Raw genomic sequence first — 26,368 nt, forward strand, 5'->3', positions numbered from 1 at the left:
AAACATGCTAACATATAGTCCAAATATATAGCTGGTCCTGAAATACAGACAAATTAAGTTTAATTGCAGTTTCTCCAGTCCAAAACAATGAGGAAACTTAAAGAAAATGAAAACTAGAAGCAAAAGCTTTCTGTTTTTCCAAAAAGAAACTAAAATCATTTAATGCTACATCATGTATGGACAGAATCCTTAAAATGGAAAGACAATTCTGTCTTCTTGAAATAGTGACTTCTAAGCCAGTAGGCTTGGTTCAAACTATTATTTTTTTATTACTAGTAATAATTCCTTTCCCTCTGGCCTGAACAAAGACTCCACATTTTAATGAAGAGAATGACAGAGGATTCTGCACCCTAAGGTTTATGGAAAAGAATAGTAAGTCAGGTCCCATAATTTTTTCTACATGTAAAGTAAAATGCTGCACATGCTTCAGAGCATAAAATTATGGTTACATTTTAATTTCATATTAAAAGTAGGAGCTTCAGCTCCTACTATTAGCTGCATTGTGGACCACTGAGACACTAGTGTACAAACAGCTAATTTAATAAAGTAAGCAGCATTGTGTTATCAATAACAGAATCTCAGAGTAAAACTACAGTGGTAATTTCAACTGCACTTGACACATGTTCCCCAAAACCTCTTTTGTACTTCTGCTTAAGATAATAGAAAAGGTTATGGGGAGTTTTAGAATAGAACTATTAAAGCAGGAGGGGATTAATGCAGTAAAGGCCAATTTTGCCTCTTTGGTAGGCCACAATGACAGTTTTTCAGACAGAATTCGGCCTCGGAGTAACTGAAATTTTATTTACAGTTTCCATGTCATCATCATAATTATTTATTCATTTATCTTTAGGTTTTCAACCATTTTACAAAGCTTTGTCAGGACTAAGAGGAGGCCTTCAGCCTATTTTTCACTGTTGTTTTTAAAAATACAATGAGGTGGTGTAAGGGGTCTGAAAAAAGGGGATGAGGGTCAAATCAAAGAGATGTACACTTATTGTTTTTTCTTCTTCGGTTTTCCTAGTCATACCCTTAATGAGTTTGGAAAGTATATTCTTATAATGGTTGAAAAAAAGCAAATCCAGAATCTGCTTTCCATCCTTCCAAACACACAAACCAAAACAATAGTTGCTAATAAATAACTGAAAAAATAAATGTTGGGCCACAATAACCTACCAAGCCATGCCGCAATAAGGACAGAATCAATTCCATCTATGGGTTCACAAATACGAGCCACTACTGGATGAACCTGTTGTGACAGATAGTACTGAGTATCAATAGCAAGATTTTCTTGCTTTTTCAATTGTTCTGGAGCATATGCTCTCTGGCTGGCACTTAGATTTGATCCATCCTATACACAGAAGAGATAAAAGAAGTCAAGTTAACACTCTGATGTAAGTAGTGGAAGCTTTCTCACTTAAAAAAAGATCTATAAGTAAAGTCCAATAGCAGTACTGTGGATACAATGTACTTCAAGCAGGATTTAGCTAGAATTATTGTACTAATAAATAATATTACTTTAAAATTAGTTTAAGTTTACTGTTAAGAGGAATAAGCAAAGGATGTTATCTAGAAAAAAAGAATTAGAAATTGTTTACCTGGCAGATAACATATGATACAGTATCTCCAGCTTTCAGTTTTCTGCCCTCCTGAGAGTTGATCCACAGAGCAACATGCACATGAGGAAGACTCTTTTTGTCTGGATAATCTTGAGGATCCTTCGTTAATGCCTATAGATCAGAGAAGAGGATATCCAAGTCACGCACTCTGTAAGTCACTTCAACATTACAAGACAGAAATTATCTTCTAAAAAATATTCTTATCATTCAGTAGCATGGTAAATCTGGCTGTACTTGTGCATCTCTTTTCTGGTAGCCTGAGATTTAGATGGATAGCAAAGGAGACGAACTCAACATTGACTCAGATACCAGTTCATTAAACCCACACAGAGGCATTGTCTTAAGCTTTAAGACTTTGGCATTCTATGAAAGTAGGGTAAATTAAGGACGTAAGACCAGCCTTTCTGGGGTCAGATCAGAAGCTCAAAGTTTAGCATTCTGATTTCACAGTATCCCACCAGTTACTATAAAACACTGAAAACAGAGCAAAGGCAAAACCCTGATGTTGTTTCCCCAGAAATTGGTACTCAAGAGACTCTGAAAGCCTTATAGTCCATCCATCTAAAGCAGTGGTTTTCAACCTGTGGGTCCCCAGATGTTTTGGCTGTCAACTCCCAGAAAACCTAACAGTGGGTAAACTGGGTGGGATTTCTGGGAGTTGTAGGCCAAAACAACTGGGGACCCACATGTTGAGAACCACTGATCTACAGAATCCCCCTTTCAAGCTTTCTGCATTGTTGGCCATTGCCATATCTTGAGGAAAAGTTCTGTTTGTAGTACGCCCTTTTATATGTCCTAAAATTCCCACCATGATGGTATTATGCTGGTCCTACATAAGAGTCTATATATCTCTTTCTATTCAAATATAGTCATGCCTAAAGTGTGTGTAAAATCTAGGCATGTCCAAAGTATTTTACTTGGGTTTAACATGAAGGGCACAGGGCATTCCTAGAAGGTACAAGTCCCTGCCTTATCCAAGCTTGTTTGGTGAGCGAAGGATTGAGTCGAGGTAAGATAATGATATTATCCTACTACTTTTATTTCAGAATTGGAAAATATTTTCAGAAGTACTCTGAACAAAACTGAACAGCTAAAAGAAGATACGTTTCCTTGTAAACAAGACACAGAACAAAGTAGAGGCCCATGGAATACATTCAAACAGAATCTGGAACAATAATACTACACAATACAATTTACCTTGTTGATTTCGAATTGTTTTATTGGAGTGCTCCCATTTACTACGTTTTCTCCAATCTGTATTAACCTCCTCTGTATATTTTCGACAATTACATCTCGGGATTGGTCGGAAAGTATTTGGCTAATTATATAACTGTTAAAAAAGTGAAGAAGATTAGAAACAAATCTTTAAGAAATTTGCAGCACACATTCACTTCCTCTGTAATTACAGATGGAATATTTCCCAAACACAGTTTTGATACCCAGCAAATAAGAAACAAGATTATTCATACTTACAGAATGATCCTAAATTTGTTTATCAGTAATTGGAATATAGCTTTTAAGACATGATTGGAATATAGCTTTTAAACTTGGTCTACTTATGAATCCTGGTTTGTTTGAAATTATGTTGAAGTATCTTGCACTTATATATACCTTACTTTAACAAAGATTGCAAGTTTAATAGGATTATTGTGGATTTAGATCAGTTTTGGGAGGAAACATTTGTTTTCTTTGAGAACATTGTTCAAAAAATATATTCAACAATGCAGAGAGAGCTAAAGCCAAAAAGTAACAACATACTTTCCAGTCTCTTTTGCAAGATCACACCAGTCTCTTCGGACTATATCCAGTCCTTTAAGTTCTTGCTTGGTAATGTATTTTCCATCTCCTGTTGGTTCCACAACCAGAGCAGCGTATTTCTTCTTTTTTAGTAGTAAAAGGGACTTAAAGATCCCATCAATATCGATCTCCAATAACTTGTACAGCTTGTTCACTTCACTTTTTATCTGTAAATATATCATCAATAAAAACAAAAACCTGCATTTAATCAGAGGAGAGAAATATGCTCTGCAAAACAATGCAACTCCATCTGGGGCAACAACAACTACATCATTACAAAAAGGTAGTTCTTAGCATACTGACAACAGCATACTACAAAGCTTTATGTGCAGTTAGGCCACATGCAGGCATGGGCAAACTTCGGACTTCAGCTCCCACAATTCCTAACAACCGGTAAGCTGGCTGGGTATTCTGGGAGTTGAAGTCCAAAATACCTGGAGGGCCAAAGTTTGTCAATGCCAGGTTTAGTGTGAAGTGCACAAGGAACAACAACCTGGGCTTCTCATGCTCCCACCTTCACTTCTATTTCTATGCTGATGAAGTCTGCTTTTGATCCAGAATTAACATTACCTAAGGTTAATTCAAGAAGCCAGCTTCAAAACCAAAGGTTCAAACTCTTCTGATGCTGTACAGACTTAGCTAGGTAGAGCAAGAATGCCTGGCTGTTTAAAAACCATCTCCTTTCAAGATATGCTATAATCCTCCACCTCTTTGGTAGGAAATGTAGGGAAAGGAGTGAGAAGAGGAAATAGAGTAACCTAAAACTGGGCTTATAGAGACTTCAGTTCAGCCCAACTTAATTAATTCGGTCATTAGGCAACTTGAGACAGCAGGCCCCTCTTGGCAAAGAAACTCCCTTGGCCCTGCCTATGAACTCCAATGGAAGGAAACGTTACCTCCACAACAAACATCTTCTAGGGCCCAAAAAAGACCAGGAAGCATTTATGAAGGTTGTATCTTGCCATTTGACCTTGTCACATGACCTTGAAAAAATGGCAAGATACAACCTTCATAAATGCGTATTTGCTCCCTCACAACTGTTTATTTCAGGCTGAAATTATAGCTATGTCTGCAGGTTTAAGAAGATCTCAGTGTCCCAGGGCTTCAATCAAAAATCATGTTTAGAAATAAAATTTAAGGGTATTGAGCCAGCTGCTAATTTGGATGTGTCAAGAGAGATATCAGCAATGAACAATGCTCTCACAGAAACCTTAATAAGCTGAGAGCCTGCTTCCCGATTATGTTGAATCTCTTCATTCTGCTCTTCTGCAAATCAAAAATGGCTTGAACAACACAGGATTTAGTCAGTGGCCACCTTAGATTCTACTGTAAACACCATCATGCCAGGAATATTTTAGAACTTATATAAGGTATCATGGAAAAAGCTAAAGCTGCAAGACTCCTGCATTCATCAACATATACCTTGAGAAAGAAAACCTGGAATTTGTTAGGAAGGGTCCATGTTGGACTACACGAAGGACAGTCATGTGTGTTCAGTACTTTTGCTGAATGATATGCAGTTTTAAATGTAAAATGTTCTAAATATTAAGGCTACAGCAATTTTCCAATGCTTGACTTGTAAATGTTTCCTTATGTCACTTGATTTCATTTTCATTGACTTTAAATTTAGTGCACTCCCCGAATTTAGAAACAACACCTACAGTTTGTGTGTTTCAATACTTATATAAAACAGCAAGAGTGGTTGAAGCACTCAGAAGCAATAGCCCATGCATGGATACAGTAAGGCAGGGGTATCAAGTTCATTTTCATTCAGGGCCACATCAGTCTTATGGTTGCCTTCAAAGACCTGTTGAATACACAAATGGAAAATACGTGGATACAGAGAACCAACAATGATGTGTTTACACAGTGGATGGTGCTCTGTAGTTTATAACAAATTTGGGTCCTCAGATGTTATTGAATGACAACTCCCATCAATTTTAATTATCCACTCACTGAGGACAATGGGAATTGCAACCCAACAGCACTTATGGCTCTGAGATGGTGAATAGGTTAAAGGACATTTTAAAATCAGAAATCATATCTACAAGCCTTGTATCTAAATTCAAACCCCACTATCTTGACTAAACAGAGAGCGGGGGGGAACTACAGCCTTGCAAATGTTACTGTATCATAGCTCCCATCAGCTCTAGTTATTATGTCTAATGATTAGGAATATAGGAGTGTAGTCCTGTATTTGGAGGACCACATACAATGACACAGTGGGCCAGATTCAGCCTGCAGGCTTTGAATTTGACACACAGAATCCAGTCCAACCCCCTGCCATGCAGGAAAAGCTATAAGGTTTCCTAACTAAATGTATTGCCACAGCATACCAAAAAGCAAACAATATGTAGATTCAAATGCTGAAAACTGCAATAAAAGAAAAGAAAAAATTAAACTCTGGCCATCATGATTATATTCTATGATCAGTCCATTTCTTTTACAAAAAGGCATTCGCCTTTCAAATCAAGTTCATCCATAAAGTGAATTTAAAGCCATAAATTAAACTGTAGTTGAAGACAGATGATATGTCACACCACCTTGCCTACAGAAACTGCAGAGGCACTATGCTTTTCTTTCCTAGATGGAGGGAAATCTGAGGTGCTCCAAATAAAATGGGGTGCCAAATAAGTTGATTCCAAAACTGTCCATGGAGGGTCTTTACATTCAACCACATATGCCAGCTACTTGTATACAGCAAAAGGTATGCTTTGTGGTAAACACTCAAGCCTTTAAAATTGCGTCTACCTTGATAAAGTAAGAACTCCTGGAGAAATCCGAAGTACAGCATAAATTCCCATCAATACCAGACAGGAAGAAATATACTGAGATGTATAAAAAGGGGCAGCAAAAAGAAACAGAAAGAAAACCATCACAGGTAATCTTTCACATGTAATGGATTGTCCTAAAGTGTAAATTGACATCTTCTGAACTATAGAAAGAGAAGAATGTCACTGCTACTATTCCAAGAGCAGGAAGTTACAGAGAGAAATTCCCATTTTCTTTTTAAGTGTAAGGATGGCAATCAGAGCGCTTCATAATGTATACAACAAGCAAGGCCATTCAAGGTAAAGTTCCGCTGAAAAGATGGATTAGTAAGAGGATAGTTTAAAATCTGCCCTCAGGATTTCCAACCAAATGCCACTGTTGCTTCAACTGGACATCAGTCTTACAACAATTAATATGTACATAGACTATCCACCTGAAAAGGAATTCCTTCTCCTGCAGTCCATATGTTGTTCAGGCCTGCCATAGAACCTCCTTGGTATTAATCAGCAGAAATGGAAGTTTATTTACTAGACAATGGAGAGGTTATAATAAGACAGTCCGGTCAAATTTGCCTTTGTTTTTTTTGTTTAAAAAAGGTCCAGAAAGCAAATGGTTTAAGTAGATCTTGAAGAAAAGCTATCTTGACCCTCTTCAAAAAAGCCAAAGAATTGGATTCTTCAGCTTAGTTTGGTCTTAAATACATTTAAGTATTTCATACAGCTTTGCTAATAGCAAGTGGCAATATCTGTTGCAAGGAAACAGGCTGAAGCCTCCTGGCTGAACTGGGAGAGAATAATCACCTTTCCCTGATCAAGTGTAAATCCTACCTCTGATCCACATAGAAAACTACCATCCTAATGTCAAGGAATATCTCCGAGAAAATAAGAGAAATATTTTAATTACTCAAACAAACAAAATGGTCAAACTAAAATTGGAATTCATGGTACAGAACATAACATTATCTTACCCAAGACTTTACCTATCTGTTTATAGGAAGATTTTAAAAACACAATCATGTTATATAAACATCGCTCATGAGCTTAGATTAAAGGTGTCAAACACATTTTCATTGAAGGGCACCTTATGGTTGCCTTCAAAGGGCTGGTTGTAATTGCAAGACTGTATAAAAATTAACTATGTTGCACTGGCCTTGTGGGCTGCATAAAATGATGTAGTGGGTCACATTCGGCCCATGGGCTTTGTGTTTGCCATATATAGCTTAGATGGACTACTTCTCTCAGCCTGAGAAAAGTAATTTACCATCATAACTGCATATCCCTCTTATCAGAAAATTCTATGTATGAAAAAACTGGTATTTGCTTGCATTTCTAACTTACTATGTCATCCAGAAACAGGAAGATGTACTTGTTAGATCAAAAATGCAGATACATTAAAAACTTAGGTATGTCTCATCTGTTGCAAAGTATAGGTTTGTAAAGTTATCACTTTGGAAAGTACTGCATATACCTGTGTTAACTGGATATGTACAAACTGAGGGCAGGTTTTAGGCCAAAATTATGCATTTTATTATGCATCAAGAGCAAAACAAATAAATCATTACATTTCCTTTTAAAATGCATAAAGGGAACATACATAGGAAGACCTAAAGAGAAGGGGAGAATCTGTATATGAGATGGATCATATAAATGGCATTGCTGATCTTTAAATGTCTACAATGCAGATAGGGAAAGGAATATGGAAAAATAATGAGAATGTGGCCTGAGAAAAAGGTGTTGGAGGAGAAGAGCACAGGAAACAATCTGTCTCTATTAGGGACTGGGCACCATTTTTAATAGGGCCTTACTGTATAAGTCTCGTGGAGCTTGGCAGTCTTGATTAAAGACACAGGACTATTTTTAATAGGAACTTGCAGTATAAGCCTTTTGAAGCTTGGAAGTACGCAGAGAGGCTTAGCCCTTACGAACAATGACTGCTACTACCACATTGTATCTCAAGAGCTCAAAGTAGCATGCACCACATTCTTTGAGCTTCCCCATGATACCTAATCCTGTTGCTCTGGCTGAAAAAGAAGGGGAGGAAGAAGGGAAGCAGCCCTTTCTCCAGTTTGGCCAAAGTAGGGATAATGGGGTGGGAGTGCTGCTTCCATGCTCTACAATACCAAGACGGGCTTCACACCTCTGCCTATTTTTTAAGCCTTCATATTGGGTTCCTAATAAAGTGGATGTTCTTTCCCCTTTTTCAGATCACACTGGCATCAGCATCTACTGGTTCCACCAGTAACCCCGGATAAGCCAACCTAGGGGTTTTTTTAGTTGGGTTTTTTTTTAGTCTTATAGGTAAGTATATACAGTAACTACAGGGCATGTTTCAAAAACTCCACCTATAATAATATATTGAATCCCTTTAGCACTTAGAGCAGTGGTTCTCAACATGTGGGTTCCCAAGTATTTTGGCCTACAACACCCAGAAATCCCAGCCAGTTTACCAGCTGTTAGGATTTATGGGAGTTAAAGGCCGAAACATCTGGGAACCCACAGTTGAGTCAGTTGAGAACCACTGACTTAAAGGAACAAAGGAAACCATACATTACTCAGGACAGTTCAAGAAACAATGGGATACAAACTAATTCAAACTAATTTTAGAAAAAAACATTTTTAGAAAAAAAACATTGGTATTGGTTGCCAAATCTAAAAATTGCAGGTGCTAACAACATCACTGTTTACTGCAAGGAGAATTTTAAAAACAAAAAAACCCAAAACATTTCACCAAGAATTATACTGACGCTACAAAGTCTAACATACATTTACCTTGTTTCCCAGTTTAAAGACTTCTTCCAGATTAACAAGGTTTGTATTGATCATAATAGAGTCTGTATCACCATAAATGACTTCCAGATTCATCTACATTTGGAAGGAGAGGGGGAAACATAACACAGGTTAAAACTATTGAAGGATGTATCATATCATTAGCAAGTACTTATACAACACCAATCACAAATCTATCCTCCAAGATGGTTCTTTATAAATACAGGAATATATCAGTATGTTTTCTGGAAACCAAAGGTTTGCAGAACTATCCCCAAAAATGTTATACCATAATAGTCAAGTGATGGTTTCTGCTGAGTATGCAGAAGATTCTGAAGTGAAAGTGCATACCAGAAAAGTTAGTCTAAGAAGGAAGGTATGAGGGAGTACAATTAGCGCTACGTATTCATGGATTTTGCTTCCATCAATCCAACCATCCACAACTTGAACATTTTTTTCAAAATCCAATAACTATAGAAGCATCTTGCTTATGTCACATCGCCAAGACATAGTTTGGCATTATATGTGAATCGCCCTATTATTGTAGTATATTTTTAAAACCTATTGGTAACCAGTAAATGAAAGAACCACATCATCAAAAAATGCAAGTCTGCAAAAGAATAAGAGACATTAAGAAAAAAATCAGTCCCAGGGGAAAAAATTAGAACACTCAGTGGCTGCCCTGTGACTAAACTCTAATTAGCACTGTTATTAATTTGCTTGCAACACTCAAATACAGACTTCAAGCAGGGATTTGATCACATCTGCTTTACCAAAAGTGGGGGGGAGAGCTATAATCCATTAACAAGGATTAAATCTACAAACTATGCATCCTGAGAAATTATTTCAATTCTGTTTAAGTTACAATTTTCCAGCAATTGAAAAAAGTATGTAATTTAAGGGTTCTTGTATAATGGTAATGGTGTTTCTTACCTTCTCTACCATCTCCTTGGTATGCATCAAAATCTGGGGGGAAAAGATTGATTGTAATGGTATCACATTACAAAGTTACTACGTGCAAAATGTATCAATCAAGAAATAAACTTCAGGTTTCAGATGTGCTACTAAATCCTGAAAAAATGTGTTTTTAAACAGAATAGGATGCAATTACAAACATTTTTTGGTAATATACGTTTTCCATCTAACAGGACATATTGCATCTATATGATTTAGTGCAAATTACAGACATACATACAAAAGAAATGGAACTTTCAGTAAAATAAGAAATTCATTAACACTTGCAAAGACACTTTTTACTATCTACAGCCAGCAGTAATTTGCATTATTGCAAGTATATGTGACAACATGAAGCAAGGTTAATTAAATATACACTGTAACTATGCTTCAATTATTGCTTATTAAAACAATGAAATACTCTAATCAAAAAAGAACGTATGATCCTTTAACCATTTGATAGGTTGATAGCTGCAGATTAGAAGGTTCACAGAAGTAGTAGTACTTTCATATATTTGATTTGTTGGAATGTCCACCACTTTTCAGAAACCAGAACACTGCTGGCAGCATAAAGAAGCCACACAAGCAGAAGAAATGTTACAGTAATTCTATGTCAATCATGATGAACTTACTCTAAAATACTTTTATAACTTAAGATATGACTGAACACAAGTATCTGACACTACAATCTTCCACAACAGACTCTTTCCACAGTCTCCTGTGGATTAACTGAGTATCACTCTTGTGCTGATCATGAAGGAATCTGTATCCCAAGATGCCTCACCAGGATAGGAAGGCCTTCCAGGTTTTGTCATATTGTTTATTGATACTTTCCTAGAAACCAACAGAGTACAGAGTAACACTTTCAAATACCCTGCAATCATAACAGTGGTGACCATTTTTAGAACTGTGACACTAGAAATAATTGAAAAGTGATTATTAGTATTTTTAAATATGTCTTCCTGCTTGGAACAGCTAGAACAACTAATCCTTCTCCTGAAACAGACACTGATCAATAACTTCACCTCTAACAGAGGATATCACCCAACCTCATCGGAATGTTTGTGACACACAAAAATATGAAGATTTCGATCTTTAACCAAGATAATCTGCACCATGCTGTCGTTTCTAAAATACACAGAAAGTGTAGGTTATGCTTATTAGAAAAAGTATAACAAGAACTGAAAATAAAAAGAATGCATAGCTATTCTAGCGAAAGGATCTACAGACAATTTTGTTTTTATTTCTGTCCATGTGGCTATGTGTTTTCCAGTTCCCTGTTAACCTGTGGTGACCCCGTGAATTTCATCGGGTTTCTTACTCCCTGAAAATTATAAACCAAGAACCACCAATATATTTGTTCTTGCAAAGAAACAAATGATTCACTGTAGAGATTATCTGTTATTTGTAAGGACAGAACCATATCCAGCCAATTACAAGAGGGTCACAAGGCAAGTACAATTCTTCCAATGACAAGCCTAATATTAATATTACCTATTCTGATACAGAATCACTTATGAATGCCAACAAGTTAGGGAACAGGCTATAAAGGCATGTGAAATACATTAATAAATCAGTTGGCAGTTATCATATTTCACAGAAACACCTGCATATTTATCTCTTCATTACCAATTGGTGGATGGAATTTTTTTCAAGCACATTTCAAAAATCTGCCAACTTGAAGTATAAAAAAAATAAACTTTGCGGTTAATTTTTCCCTTAACAAAGTACAGCTGTTGAGAATAATTGTTCAATATCTTACCCTGTAATGTCAACTGCAGCAGAACAAAGAGTATTTAATTAGCAAATCTATCCAGTAATTCAACACCTATTATATAAAATGCCTTTGTGATTTTATTCAGGATAATTTGCTAAGAGGGTTATTACTGACATTCAGATGAAATTCAAAAGTCCTACGCAAGTAGAGTCATAATAGCAGTAATGATCCCCCCAATCAGGAGATCCTGTGTCACACAAGGCTCTTTTGCAATGCAGCAGCTGATTTCCTGACTTCTTAATTCCTGGTCTCAGCCCAGTGAGAGCCCTTCATGCCAATATTTCAGTCAGCAATACATGTTTAATGGGAATCTATTAAAATACCTAGAACAAAAGTGACTTTTTGTTTAAAATGACAGCACTGCGATCATATCAATCATTAGAACTGTACAACGAAATGATGGCGTTTTATGATGAAGTTGGAAAAAGGAAAGGGACAGAATAAAAAAGGTTCCTTTTTGTTTTCTGTACTGAATAGTTTGTGCCCCAGTTTTGTGTGTGAATATTTTGTGTTCCAGATCACGTCTCTTGTTTCCTCTGTGCGCAGCTATTCAGAATAGGAGCTCCATTTGCTTCATCATGCTTTTTCTTCTTTATATCAAAAGTGTACACAATGGCCACTGCATTACAAATTGCACTTCTTAAATTCTACCAGTCCTAACACTACAAATGACAATTCCAAATGCTGTATAGATATTGTTGAATTCTTGCACAGAGCTATCACAGCATCATTACAAATTCTGAAAGTTGTGTAATATTCAGAGCAGAATGGCAATTGTGAATGAAAGCTCACAAAACACTGAGGGCTGTGCCATACACAACACTTAGCAGACACACACCTTGCACCTTTGAATCACAGCACCTCTCTATGCTACCTGTACAGTAGCTTGTGAAGCCAAGATGGGAAGAAACTAATATTTGAGAACCTCATATATAGGACAAATAAAATTGCATTGTAAGAAATGAGGTATTTTCTGGTTCTGATGAAAAATCCAGTGTATGGCTGAGAATAAAAATACAGCATATCCAAATAAGTTATTATATAATATAATGTTGTGGTTATCTACCTTCAAGTCATTTCCAGTTTAAGGAGACTCTAATACAAACATGGCTGCCAGTCTACTACCGAGAACAATTCAAAGTGCTGGTTTTAGCCTATAAAGCCCTAAACAGTTCCGGCCCAGCTTACCAGTCCGAACACATCTCCCCCTATGAACCATCTCAGAGATTAAGATTTTCTGGGGAGGCCCTTCTCTTAGTCACACCTCCTTCACAGGCGCAGTTGGTTGGGACAAGAGACAGGGCCTTCTCAGTGGTGGCTCCTCGGCTCTGAAACTCCCTCCCTAGTGAAATTTGATCAGCACTCTCCCCCTGGCCTTCAGAAAAAAGGTAGACACGGTTATGGAATCAAGCCATTGCGCAGTAAAGTACAGCAGTATAAGAAAGGAATAGGAATAAGTGCAATTGACATTAGGAATAGCTTCAGATTATGATTCTGGATTATGTGATTTTAGTTTATTTATTTATTTATTTATTTATTTGCTTCATTTCTATACCGCGTTTCTCAGCCTTGTTAGGCGACTCAATGCGGTTTACACAATGTAATTATCACAACACTAACAGTTAAAAAACATATCATACACTATAACAAATTACACAATTATTATCAATACATAATGCCTCGATAACAAAACAAAATCCATTCTCGTAATCCTTGTGCCATTCCTATGTTCAATTTACCGTCTTCCTATGTTCGATTGCACTGATTAGCCAAACGCTTGCTCAAAGAGCCAGGTTTTAACCTTCTTCCGAAACATAATAGTTGTTATATTAAGATGTTTTAATTCTATGTTTTAATTGTTTTAAATGTCTGTTTATGTTCTATGTTTAATATTATTTTAATTGTTTAATTTATAGTCATGTTATCATTTTTTGTTATTATGCTTTGATTTTGTTTATATCTTGCCATTTAATCTTGCCGTTACTTGAGAAGGCTTAAAGATGGTAGTGCACACACTGTTAACCTCAGGTTTGCACTTTCCTAGCATAGCCTTTTCCCACTCATAATTATTACTGAGGTTCTATTTTAAGGATCTGGGGGTAGAGGGGGAAAAGAATTTAGATTTATGAGACAGAAAAGAAAAAATTGGATTCTTATATGACTTGCTGTTTTCTAGTGGAAAAGAAAGCACAGATATCTTGGCCTCAACTTTTGACTTCCGTAATTAATTAAATGAATGTTACGATGAAACAATGATGAAACACAGACATGCGCCTTTCACCTTAAGAACAGACAAGCATCCCGAGCTCTGAGGATTACCTGGGAAGGAATCCCACTGGAGCATTGCAGCGCACCCAAATACCTGGGAGTCACTTTGGACTGTGCTCTGACCTACAAGAAGCACTGCCTGAACATCAAACAAAAAGTGGGCGCTAGAAACAACATCATACGAAAGCTGACTGGCACAACCTGGGGATCACAACCAGACACAGTGAAGACATCTACCCTTGCGCTATGCTACTCTGCTGCTGAGTATGTATGCCCAGTGTGGAACACATCTCACCACACTAAAACAGTAGATGTGGCTCTTAATGAGACATGCCGCATTATCACAGGGTGTCTGCGACCCACACCACTGGAGAAATTACACTGCTTAGCCGGTATTGCACCACCTGACATCCGCCGGGAAGTAGCAGCCAATAGTGAAAGGACCAAGGCAGAGACATCTCCAGCTCATCCCCTGTTTGGGTATCAGCCAGCACGTCAACGACTTAAATCAAGACATAGTTTTCTTAGATCTACAGAGACACTCGCTGGAACACCCCAGCAAGCGAGAGTCCAAAGGTGGCAGGCCCAAACCCAGCACCTCAATTCATGGGTGATACCAGATGAGAGACTCCCTCCTGGGCACTCAGAAGACTGGGCGACTTCGAAGGCGCTGAACAGACTGCGCTCTGGCACCACAAGATGCAGAGCCAATCTTAAGAAATGGGGCTACAGGGTGGAATCCTCGGCATGCGAGTGAGGAGAAGAACAAACCACTGACCACCTGCTGCAATGCACCCTGAGCCCTGCCACATGCACGATGGAGGACCTTCTTGCGGCAACCCCAGAGGCACTCCAAGTGGCCAGATACTGGTCAAAGGACATTTAACCAACTACCAAATTTGCAAAATCTGTGTGGTTTTTTTTCTTTCTTTCTTTTTTTTCCTTTCTTTCTTTTTAATCTCTGTGTTTGTTTTGCTCTGTTAGAATTGTAATACGATGGTTGCTGATGACACGATAAATAAATAAATACGATGAAACAATGTTGGTGAAATGACAAGGCAACACGACAATGTGGAAAAGTTACTGGGTTGGATATTTTCAATATCTCCATGCTCAAAGTGTATCCTGATAGGCCTCTAGGGGCAGGTTTGCTCCTGGATAAAAAGATGGTGCTTCTGAGCAATAAAAAGTTTCTCCAAGTCTCCATCTTCCAAAACATTGAATTTTACTGAAATATAAGGAGAAAAATAAGACCTACCAGAAAACTGGAAAATGTGGGTGTGTCAGTAGATGAAAAATTAGCTACAATCCAAGAAAGAAGTGTTCTCTTTTCTAGCTTTGATTCTATTATTTTCTGGTGCCTTGAACTTTAGTTTAGCTTTTATTGTCCCATTGTGGTTTTCATCCCTAAAGGGAAGAACCTCTAACTAGAGTAACATTTGGGCTCTTAAATTGCCCTAGTCCAGAAGAAAAGGAAAAGAAGACTCTTTCAGAAGTGCTGAACAAGAGGAGGAGGAGAACATTACTTTCAGGAGGCAAAAGAAAATATGACAACAAACAACAGTACTGCCTTCCTTCCAATGCCCACGATGTATTATGAAGGGAAATTAGGAATAAGGGAAAAGAAAGAGAGAAAAAAATACTGGATCATTTGCTGGACTCTATGTAGCACAAACAACCATGTTTTCCCTGTTCCTACACATGGCCAAGCAGTTTGGAAAGCCTGCAATACAGGAACCAGCCAGCAAACTAGACCAGCCTCCTTGTGACAGACACTACCTGAAGGATGGAGTACATCCTCCCTATGCTACCAGAAAGTGAGTAGATGGAGCCCTACAACAGTATATTTATATATACATATATAAAAGACATCAAGATATTTTGAACTGTTGGCTACAGATCATTCTGTATTAAAATTAAATAAATACAGGGTCAAGCACAGCTGTTACTTTAAAAGTCTCGATTTCTGAATAGAATTACAAGTGCATCCATTGTAACCATAATTAATGTTGATATTTACAATTCTCCAAATGCTGATAAATGCTAAGGATGAACTCTTTAAAAGCTGTTGTAAAAAGAGCTATAGAAAGAAGCTATTAAGTCTCTGATCTTGCTTAGGTCACCAATAACAACCAGTAATTTAGAACTCCATGTGAAATATACATGCATTTCAATATTTCTCTTGCACCAGCTTCATTTTTTCAGGTAGAAAATTCACTTACTCCGTTCTTTTGTATGTACTGTGCATCACCCTGAGAAGTGGAATAATTTATTCACTTCTTAATTGCTAAAAGTCAGAATACACTGAAGATTAGCAAAACAAACAATGTTTAATCTTTGAACTTTAGACTACAGGAAGCCATACTGAATACTAGCTTGTCACAGGGAAATCGGATTAATTTTTTTAAGTTTTCTTACTCTTTAAATGCACTTACTTCGAAGAGAAAGATATTGCTCAACAGGAATAAACTTGATTTCCTTTAATGGACAAAGCATAGCTACAAACACAACTAAAACATACTTTTTCCTTAAATCTATTACAGCAAAAGACTTGCTGAGGATTTTTTTCATCCTTAATTTGTCATTTAGATGTACTGTTATCCTATTTGTATGGAATTCCAACTATGTTCGCATAAAATCAGATTTCCAAAACATTAAATGTTTTAAAATCCTCCAGTTCCTCATCTACAGTCTTAACAGAACAGATAATTCTAGTCTTATGTGTATAACATCCAAATTGAGTTTACAAATGGAGAAATAACAAGTCTCAAACTGTTTTTTTAAATTTTAGAATAACAGTTCTTAATTGCAATATAAACTCAGACAAGCTCCCATAAATGTAGTCTCAAATCACTTTTCTTTCCCAATGGATTCCACTGTTCTGTCAGTGGATGTCCACTATCAAATCCTGCCTGCAGACTTGACTCTGGGCATGTTTATTTCTGGGCACGGGCATGTTTAGCCTGCAGAAGAGATGGCTGAAAGGAGACATGATGGTCATGTATAAATATGTAAGAGGAAGTCATAGGGAGGAGGGAGCAAGCTTGTTTTCTGCTGCCTTGGAGACTAGGACACAGAACAATGGCTTCAAACTACAAGAAAGGGGATTCCACCTGAACATTAGGAAGAGTTTCCTAACTTTAAGAGCTATTCCACAATAGAACTCTCTGCCCCGGAGTGTGGTGGAGGCTTCTTCTTTGGAGGCTTTTAAACAGAGGCTGGATGGCTATCTGTCAGGGGTGCTTTGAATGTGATTTTCCTGGTTCTTGGCAGGAGGTTGGACTGGATGGCCCACGAGATCTCTTCCTACTCAATTATTCTATGATTAAGTGGCCCATTTTTTTTGAGATTTTCCTGTTTTAAGATGACACAGTATAATACAATTTGATTAAAACTCTTTTATATTGCAAACCTATATACACTTTCCAGGGAGTAAGTCCCAATGAACTCACTGGGGTTATCTTATGAGGAGACAAACATAAGATTACACTCTAAGAGTCTTTTCTGAAATAATTTAAACAGAATGATTTTTTTTTCATTAGCAAGATGAAGCACTTAACAACTTCAATAGAAATAAAAAAGGGTCTCACAAAATAGGATTTATTAAGCCAATGCGTTTTGTTAATAGCTAAATGATTTACATATCCTGCTCTTCCTTTTTGACAATGGGTCAAAAATATTGACAATGGGTCCAAGTGGATTTTTCTCCTACCTTTCCAGTTTTGACCATAAAATTAATATAAAATGAGTTCAGTGTCGAAAGTTTCTCATAATCCCTATTCTGGTTTTACTCCCCTGTTCTGAATCAACAATGCAATTACTGTAATCCCTAGTGTCTTCTTCTTTCTTGAGAACTGGAATGTATATTGAGTGGCTCCAATCTGTTTATGCTTTCCATATTCATTGACAGATTTTAGTTAGAACTAGGGTACACCTGTCTCTGTAGACTAAAGCAACTTCATTTCTAATGATTTCTCTCACATTCTCTGAATTTCATTTCCACTTTACTTTCTAAAATTGGAGGTTTATCTTCATATGGTTCTTTCTGAAATACATCTGTCACCCTTTTCATTGCTTTCATATAGATCTCTCATGTATTGTTAACCTCATATTTTTATTTCTTTTTAGTCATGTTCTCCTGCTAGTCTTCTGCTGGTCATGGAGCATCCAGACTCTTGGTTAATATTTACCTTTGACTTCTAGGATCCTGGACAAGAGGCCTCTTGTTCCTCCTTTTTGTTTTTTTTTTTTTTTGTGGGTTCTGTGCATTGATTGTTATAGTAGAACTCCTTTTCCTTTCACACAAGTCACTAAATAGTTGCATTCAGCATTCTGACTCTATTTCTCTCACTTTTTACTTTTGCTTCTTAACTGTCCTTAAAGAGTTTAATCAGTCGTCCATTGAGACCTCTTTCTTTTTTGGATGCACAGTTTTTTATATATATATTCCTCCCATCTGATGTCTCTGGCTTCAGTTCAGAGTTCTTCTGTCTCCCAGCCAATTAGGTTTAATAATGCAAACTATTTTTCATATAATCTTTGAAATTTATGGAGATGTAATTCAGGTTGAATTTCGGTATGGAGCTAGTTTAGTAGTCTCCTTTAGCTTTACTTTCATTTTATATTAGTAATTCATAGTCTGAACTACAATTTGCTCCTGATCTTGTTTTTGTAGAGAGAATGGAGCTTTTTCCATCTTCTGCTTCCAATTATGCAGCCTATTTTGGCCATTAGGTGATTTCTGTTGGTAGGCTTTACCACCTTATCCTGCATATCTCCACAACAGATGGACCGCTCAAGATTTTTTGAGGCTGCAGTTGGTTTCATCCTCTATGATTGGTATAATCACAAACATCGGGGAGAAAGTGTAAACTTTTTTATCTTCTTCTGGGAAGTGATCAAATATGGGAGCCACCATATTCTAAACAAAATCCTGGTAAGCCCCCACATGTTCCTGGTAATTCACAATTCTTAGTAATAAAGCTGCTGTAGAATAAACCTTCACCATTAGTCTATGAAAACCTGTGCTATCAACATCATTCTGTTACTTAGCCTCTAGGGTGCTACAAGACCCCTTTGCATGCTGATGTTCCAGATCAACATGGTTATTTATGTATTTTAATTGCTCTGATGATGTCAGAGAAGATGAGCCTGTGTTTTCATTCCCATCTTCTTAGTCCAAATCCTTTGTTTCTCTCACTGCAGAAGTTCCACTGTAGATGCTATCTGGTACCAAAAAGTACTCGGTAAAACTTTGAATGTTTCAGTAGACTATGGCACAGAGTACATGGATCCAGCTGCTGTTAAAGTATACTTTAAAATCAAGAATACTTCCTGGCGCAGTGGGTATTATTGGATGTGCTATTCTGGCAGCTCATACTGCAGAATGGTCTGATGCTACTGTCTGTGAAATAATTGTCGTGTTATCAAGGAAATTGAACATCCATATACATAGTGATCAGAATACTGGGGTTCATGCCAACACAATTCCCATTGTAGCAGAGAACATGACTTCAAATATGGGGATGGTAAGTCTCTGTGCTGTTACGGGTTTTTTTTGGCAAGAATACTGGGGTGGGTTGCCATTACCTTCCCCAGGGAACGGTCTGACCTTTCTGTCATGACCGTTCCATCTTCGGTGTCCCTTCACGGTTCCGCTCATGGCATCATTGAGGTGCACAAGCTCCAACGTCACGACAAGGTAGCCATACTGGAGTTAAAATTGCTAGAAGAAACATTTAACAACCTTAGATATACGGATGATACCACTTTGATGGCTGAAAACGAGGAGATGCTGAGGAGCATTCTAACCAAGGTGAAAGTGCAAAAGCTGGGTTGCATTTAAACATAAAAAAACCAAGATTATGGCAACAAGACTGATTGATAACTGGCAAATAGAGCGAAAACATGGAGGCAGTGACAGACTTTGTTTTTCTAGGTGCAAAGATTACTGCAGATGCAGACTGCAGCCAGGAAATCAAAAGATGTTTACTTCTTGGGAGGAGAGCAATGGCCAATCTCGATAAAATAGTGAAGTGTAGAGACATCACACACTGGCAACAAAGATCCGCATAGTCAAAACAATGATATTCCCCATAGTAACCTATGGATGTGAGAGTGGGACCATAAGGAAGGCTGAATGAAGGAAGATAGATGCTTTTGAACTGTGGTGTTGAAGGAAAGTTCTGAGACCGCGAGAAGATCCAACCAGTCCATACTTCAGGAAATAAAGCTCGACTGCTCATTGGAGGGAAGGATATTAGGAGCAAAGCTGAAGTATTTTGACCATATCATGAGAAGACAGGAAAACTCTGAGAAGACAATGATGCTGGGGGAAATTGAAAGAAAAAGGAAGAGGGGACGACCAAGGGCCAGATGGATGGATGGTATCCTTGAAGTGACTGGCTTGACTATGAAGGGGCTGCGGGTGGTGATGGCCGACAGGGAGCTCTTGCATGGGCTGGTCCATGAGGTCACGAAGAGTCGGAAGCGACTGAACGGATAAACAACAACAAGTCTCTGTGAGATTGAACCCAAGATCCAAAACATAACTTGTCTCTATGCTGCCTTGTTCGTGTGAGATTATTAGTTTGATAAATTTCCTGGCCACACCCAGAAAGAAAGAGAAGCGCTTTGAAGCCATAAACTTATTATTGGTTGGGAGACTGTGTTGGGTGATGCAATGAAAAACCAAATTAATTCATATGCAGTAAAAACAAAATAAAATAGAACTATGGAAAATAAAAACAAAAGGATAAAACAGCCATTCTATCAGAGAATCACTGACATTTCAAAGAGCAAGTTATCAAAAATCCTGCTACTGCAGTGGATGAAAAGGAACTAAGACTATTAGGCGGGAATACCAGTGGGAGCATACAGTATTGGGATCATGGGACTCCGACCAAAAGGATGGCTTAATGCTACTAAAGACGAGACCATGCAGGCACATTTGTGAGCATTACCTAATAAAAGCAATGATAAGAGGGGGGTGGGGTGAGATTCTCTCCTTAACACACATTGATTCAAATCAGGACTAAGTGCATTAAGTGAACTAGACTGTCATTCTGCAAAATTGAACTATAACAGCTTCAAGGGCATAATTCCGCAAATTAGCAAAGACATACATACATTTCAAAAGTTACTTGAATCTGGGATACAGAGAAGCACATTCTTAGACTGTAATGTTTTTTTTATGTAAAAGGCATAACAGTAGGACTTCATTTTATATAAGAAACTTCAGTGACAAAGGTGGTCTAAGTCCAAATAATACCTCAACTCAGCATAGTTACAAAACACTGAAATAATGTTATAAATTTGAGAATTTATCCGCCTCCCTTTTTCTTTCAGACATTAGCGTCACATTCTTTCCTGAAACATTTGCCCACACAAATCAGTGACCAACAAACCTGATACTGAGCTGTTAAAGTCAGACATTAAGGCACCACACAATGACCTTTAGAAAGAAGGATACAAACAGGTGGCTGGTGCTTAACAATAATTGTATTATGCTTCAACAATGAGGACAGCACACAGTCTAGTCATTTGCAACTGAAACAGCAGGAGTGTTGCAAAGAACTCCAGGTGCCTTCATAACCATCACCCCCCACACACAAAAAAGAAAGCTATTTCTGACCTACAGGCAATACTACTAACTGCTAATAACCTAATTGCCAGTACCATTAAAATGTAATACTTCACACAATCCTCCACTTCAGTACCTCATAGTAAGTGCTGCCACTTACAAGGTATAAATCACTTTCCTGTTCAAATTAAAGGGGGGAAAGAAATAAATGTATATTCAAAATGTATTATTAAAATCCTGAATTGGGAGGAAAAAACCTAAAAGCCCCAAGTGATTTAATCAATTGCCCTTACTAATTAGATTTCTCTACATCAGGCAGCTCACGTTGCAGTTTTCATCAACCTTTAACCCTAAAACAAGTCACTGTTTTGACAGCTGAAGAGAAGCTGCAATCGTTTCCTCTCAAACAGGCTTTGGCCCTGATGGAGGGATTCCATGTGGTCAAAGGGGGGGGGGGCAGTGATAGAAGTAGCCACCCAAGAAACACATCACCTCTTTACCAATTTTATTTATTTATCGTGTCATCAGCCACACCTCTTTACCAATAGGCTATATTAATGTGCTGCAAGATGGCACCACTTTTCCCAGTCAACATCATCCCAGCTGTAAAAGAACCTGTGCAAAGGGCACCTCTGGTCTGAGCTGCATGCCAATGGCATGTTGGCACCTATGGAAAAGGTCCAGGCAGCAGATTAGTTTCCTGTCAGCTGCAGAAAGTGCTGACACTTAAGCTGTTTAGAGGGTTGTCATTCTTCATTTGAAAAATGAAAAGGCAGGTTCAATGACACACTGGCTTGTCAACAAGGCTATCATGTCCGTAACACGTGTAATACAGCCACACTGTCATCTTTATTCCACACAATAAGCAGGTCCCAGATAATCATATACCTAGAAAATGTTCGCACGTCAAATTCTAATTCTATATAAGACAGAGTTTATTTGTATACCTATAAACAAAAACATATGTATGAGGCGAGCTATAGCTCTATAAATTTTTGTTTTGCTGATTTTTGTTTTGCTTGTAAAGATATACATAATCAAAAGTAACACACTGTTAACTTAAATGAGCATCAACAGCACTCATTTGAGGAAAAGAGTATATACTCCTGTGTAAGGTGACCTCGTGTACAAGCTGTTTTTATGATGTTTTAATGTTGTTGTTGTAACTGTGCTATGTTTTTTTATTTGATTAATGTTAATGCTGTTGTTTTTATCTGTGATTTTTGGGCTTGTCCCCATGTAAGCCGCCCCAAGTCCCCTTGGGGAGATGGTGGCGAGGTATAAAAATAGATTTATTTATTTACTTGCTTACTTACTGAGAGCATATCTGGGGGACAAAATTGTGGATTTTGCCATGACCTGTTGATAAGTTGAGTGTCATTCCATGGAGAGAGGACAACACCAAAGCCATCTCAGGGGGACAACATCCCTGGCCACCACTGCCTTTTTCCAACCCAGGCATCCAAAAAGGTCAGAAGTAGAGAAAATACAGAGGGTTGGTGTTGCTTTTTAATTCTCCTGGGACAGACTACACTCTGTGTAGACTACAATTCAGATTTTGGAGGTGGATTTTTTGATGAAAATTTCTAGACAAGGAGTATACATGAATATATAGGGCAGAATTTCTTAAAATGTGCTCCCCCCAGATGTTTTAGACTTCAGCTTCCACAATTCATAACAGCTGGCTGGGATTTCTGGGAGCTGAAGTCCAAAGCACCTGGAGGAGAAGTTTGAGAAACACTGATATAAGACATATTTACCTAGAATAGCTAACAGGAACATGCCCTACTAGGGAAGAAAGTGAATACATTAAACAACCCTTATCCAGAATGGCAAAACCAAAATACTCCAAAATTGTGGCTAAGTTTTGTTTTGTTTTTGTTTTTTTGTCGTGTCAGGAGCGACTTGAGAAACTGCAAGTCGCTTCTGGTGTGAGAGAATTGGCCGTCTGCAAGGACGTTGCCCAGGGGACGCCTGGATAATTTGATGTTTTTATCATCCTTGTGGGAAGCTTCTCTCATGTCCCCGCATGAGGAGCTGGAGCTGATAGAGGGAGCTCATCCGCCTCTCCCCAGATTCGAACCTGTGACCTGTCAGTCTTCAGTCCTGCCAGCACAGGGGTTTAACCCGCTGCGCCACTGGGGGCTCCATGGTTAAGATAGTGAACGCCTATGGTTTCTGATAGTTCAATGTATATAGTTTCAAACCTTGTGTCATGCACAACATTATTCAAAATATTGGTGCATAAACTGAGTTCAGTTTCCAAAATATCTCATGATGTTTGTCTGTACAAATACAGATATTCCAAAATCAAAGCCAAAACAGTTCTGGTCCCAAACATTTTGGATAAAGAAAATTTAATGGGTACAACTATCATTTTAGATACATGGAAGTGCAGATTTTCTACATTTTATTTTAAACATTTGCCATACCTTTTCATTCTATACAAAACATCTATCCCAACCAGCACTGCCCTGGTTGGAGGGAGAGAAGAAGAGGCAAACATAGCTCCATCGTGCTTGGGCCCAGAAATAGATGAAAGGCACTCCTCCATCCCAGCTGCCGCTGGCTTAAGGGGGAGAGAAGAATCGGTAGTATCTGCTGGACTTAACCCCCTTGCCCACTGCCAATCCCTTTTCCTTGTGTGCTGTGTCCTATTTAGATTGTGATCCTGAGGACTGTCAAATTAACAATCTGCAAACCATTTGGAGAGCTTTTGTGGCTGAAGAGCTGGGTATAAATATTCTAAATAAATAATAAACAAACACTAATGTCAATTTAAATTATTTTAAATTTAATCAGCATTCTCTGAGGGACATATGGATATGTACATTAATCATATATGTCTGTTTATTTTCATTCACTGTTGCAGTTGGCATTCACTTTCCCCCCACCGTAGTTGCCAAAACCTTACTTGTTATCTTGCTGGGCTCTATGGCCAACCTTTATGTAAAGAGATTGTCTCAGCTGCTAAATTCTGCTGGGTCCCTGGGAAATTGCAGTAGCTGAGGTAATATGCTGCTGTACCCCACTCTGCTCCCCACCAAGTATGAATTAGTTGTGAAGAGAAGCACCACCATGGCAAAAGCAGGCATGGGGGGTGTAAATGGGTCAGCATAGTGGTAGTTCTACACACAGAACTCTACATTACATTAAACCATACTGGATAAAGTCCAATACAAAAATTATATTATATCATATATCAGAATATATTATTATTATTATTATTATTATTATTATTATTATTATTATACACACACACAGTACCACTAGACAAATTGTTCAAAGATCTTAACCAGGGAAATGTTTTTAAAATATGAACAGTAGACAGGAGTCAAATCAACCAAAGTATTAACAAATCTCTTGAGGAAAAGGCTTCCACAATCTGAGCACTTCTACAAAGAGGGACTTTCACTCACGCCTAACTATGTGTTACTTGACATTGAAACTTGTGGAAGAACCTTTCTAGACAATTGCAGAGAATATGCAAGGCCCATGTAAGGGCCAATCCTTGCGATATTGTATGCTGTTATGCCATTGCATTTTAAAAGATATAATCCATAAACTAGCAACATTATGGAAAACCAAAAGTAACATGCTTTACAAAAAGGTGCCAGCCTCACACCTGGATTTTAAAACCACTTAAAGTTCTGTCTCTAGTGATAAATGGGTTAGTTGACTAGTCACTTAACATGTTCATGATTGAACCACATGAGTACTGCAGAAGCTACTGTACTTACATCATAGCTTTTCTTTAATGAGTCCTTTGCCCTTCTGAGCGTTAAGTGACTCTCAGAAAAGATGACTTAGTTCAGTCTGTGACTGATCTTCCTGGTTAGGAATGTCAAAGAGATACCATGACTCATAGCAAGAAGGAAGCTCACTAGCTGACTTTGAGACAACCACTATTTACCAACTAGACCTACAACTAAAATGGGTTTTAGTGTTTAGAATCAGTATATGAAAGCTTCAGTCATGGACTAGTTGAATATTTCCATCTCCTTAAAGCCCAAAATATACACACGCTTAAACTAAATTCTAAAGTCTTGCATTGTTTTATCAAAATCATGGTTAAAAATAGTATGGTATGTCATCTTTTAAGCAGTGACATAAGCGTAGCCGGAAGAAACAAGTTCTGAAAATCCTAATTAATTGACATTGCTTATTGCTGAAGACAACTGCAAGCTTTGAAATACATATGATAAAAATGGTTAATTATAAAACATCAAAAGGATGTTTTATAATTAAGAGGATTGATATATTAGGTAAAAATCAAAATAAAAATGGTTAATTATAAAACATCAAAAGGATGTTTTATAATTAAGAGGATTGATATATTAGGTAAAAATCAAAATAAACTGAATGTTTGCTTTTTATCAAAAACACTGGCATAACACTCCCTGAATACTTAGAGACCTGTTCTAAACGAGACACATTCACATGCCCTGGAAACTGATACTGTTCAGCAGAGGACACAATTATTGTGGCTACAAAGAAATGCAATACTCATAGCAGAATTCCATAGATGTTTCCTATAAAAACATATTAACAAGACTAATGGGTCACATCGCTATTTGTCACTCTACACATGAAAATTCAGTGACTTCAATAAGATTCAAATAACATATATAAATACATAAAATGTTTCACCCAAATTTCAACTATTATGTGTGACAGGTCACTCACCTTGAACATCAGAATGACTGTATTCATTTTTTTAACTAACAGGAGTATCTCATTTCAGCAGGTTGGAACTGCCCTTTAGTAAAATTACACAGCTCTCTGATATCCTGTCTGAGGGAAGTCATTGCTAGCACCTCATACATGTCCAATGCCA

General features: G+C 37.7%; 1 protein-coding gene across 2 annotated transcripts in view; it reads right to left on the minus strand.

Annotated features, from left to right (window-relative positions):
* The window catches only part of POLA1 (DNA polymerase alpha 1, catalytic subunit), a 225,929-nt gene that overhangs the window by 134,934 nt on the left and 64,627 nt on the right, over nt 1–26,368 (minus strand). For both annotated transcript variants that reach the window (XM_060770123.2, XM_067466770.1), the window contains exons 27-32: nt 9,884–9,916; nt 8,954–9,046; nt 3,375–3,580; nt 2,814–2,946; nt 1,596–1,727; nt 1,174–1,348 (exon numbers count right to left, since the gene is read on the minus strand). In XM_060770123.2, coding sequence (XP_060626106.2) covers nt 1,174–1,348; nt 1,596–1,727; nt 2,814–2,946; nt 3,375–3,580; nt 8,954–9,046; nt 9,884–9,916 — 772 coding nt within the window. The remainder of the gene's footprint in view (nt 1–1,173; nt 1,349–1,595; nt 1,728–2,813; nt 2,947–3,374; nt 3,581–8,953; nt 9,047–9,883; nt 9,917–26,368) is intronic.

This window comes from Anolis sagrei, chromosome 3, assembly GCF_037176765.1.
Source record: "Anolis sagrei isolate rAnoSag1 chromosome 3, rAnoSag1.mat, whole genome shotgun sequence".
Lineage (NCBI taxonomy): Eukaryota > Metazoa > Chordata > Lepidosauria > Squamata > Dactyloidae > Anolis > Anolis sagrei.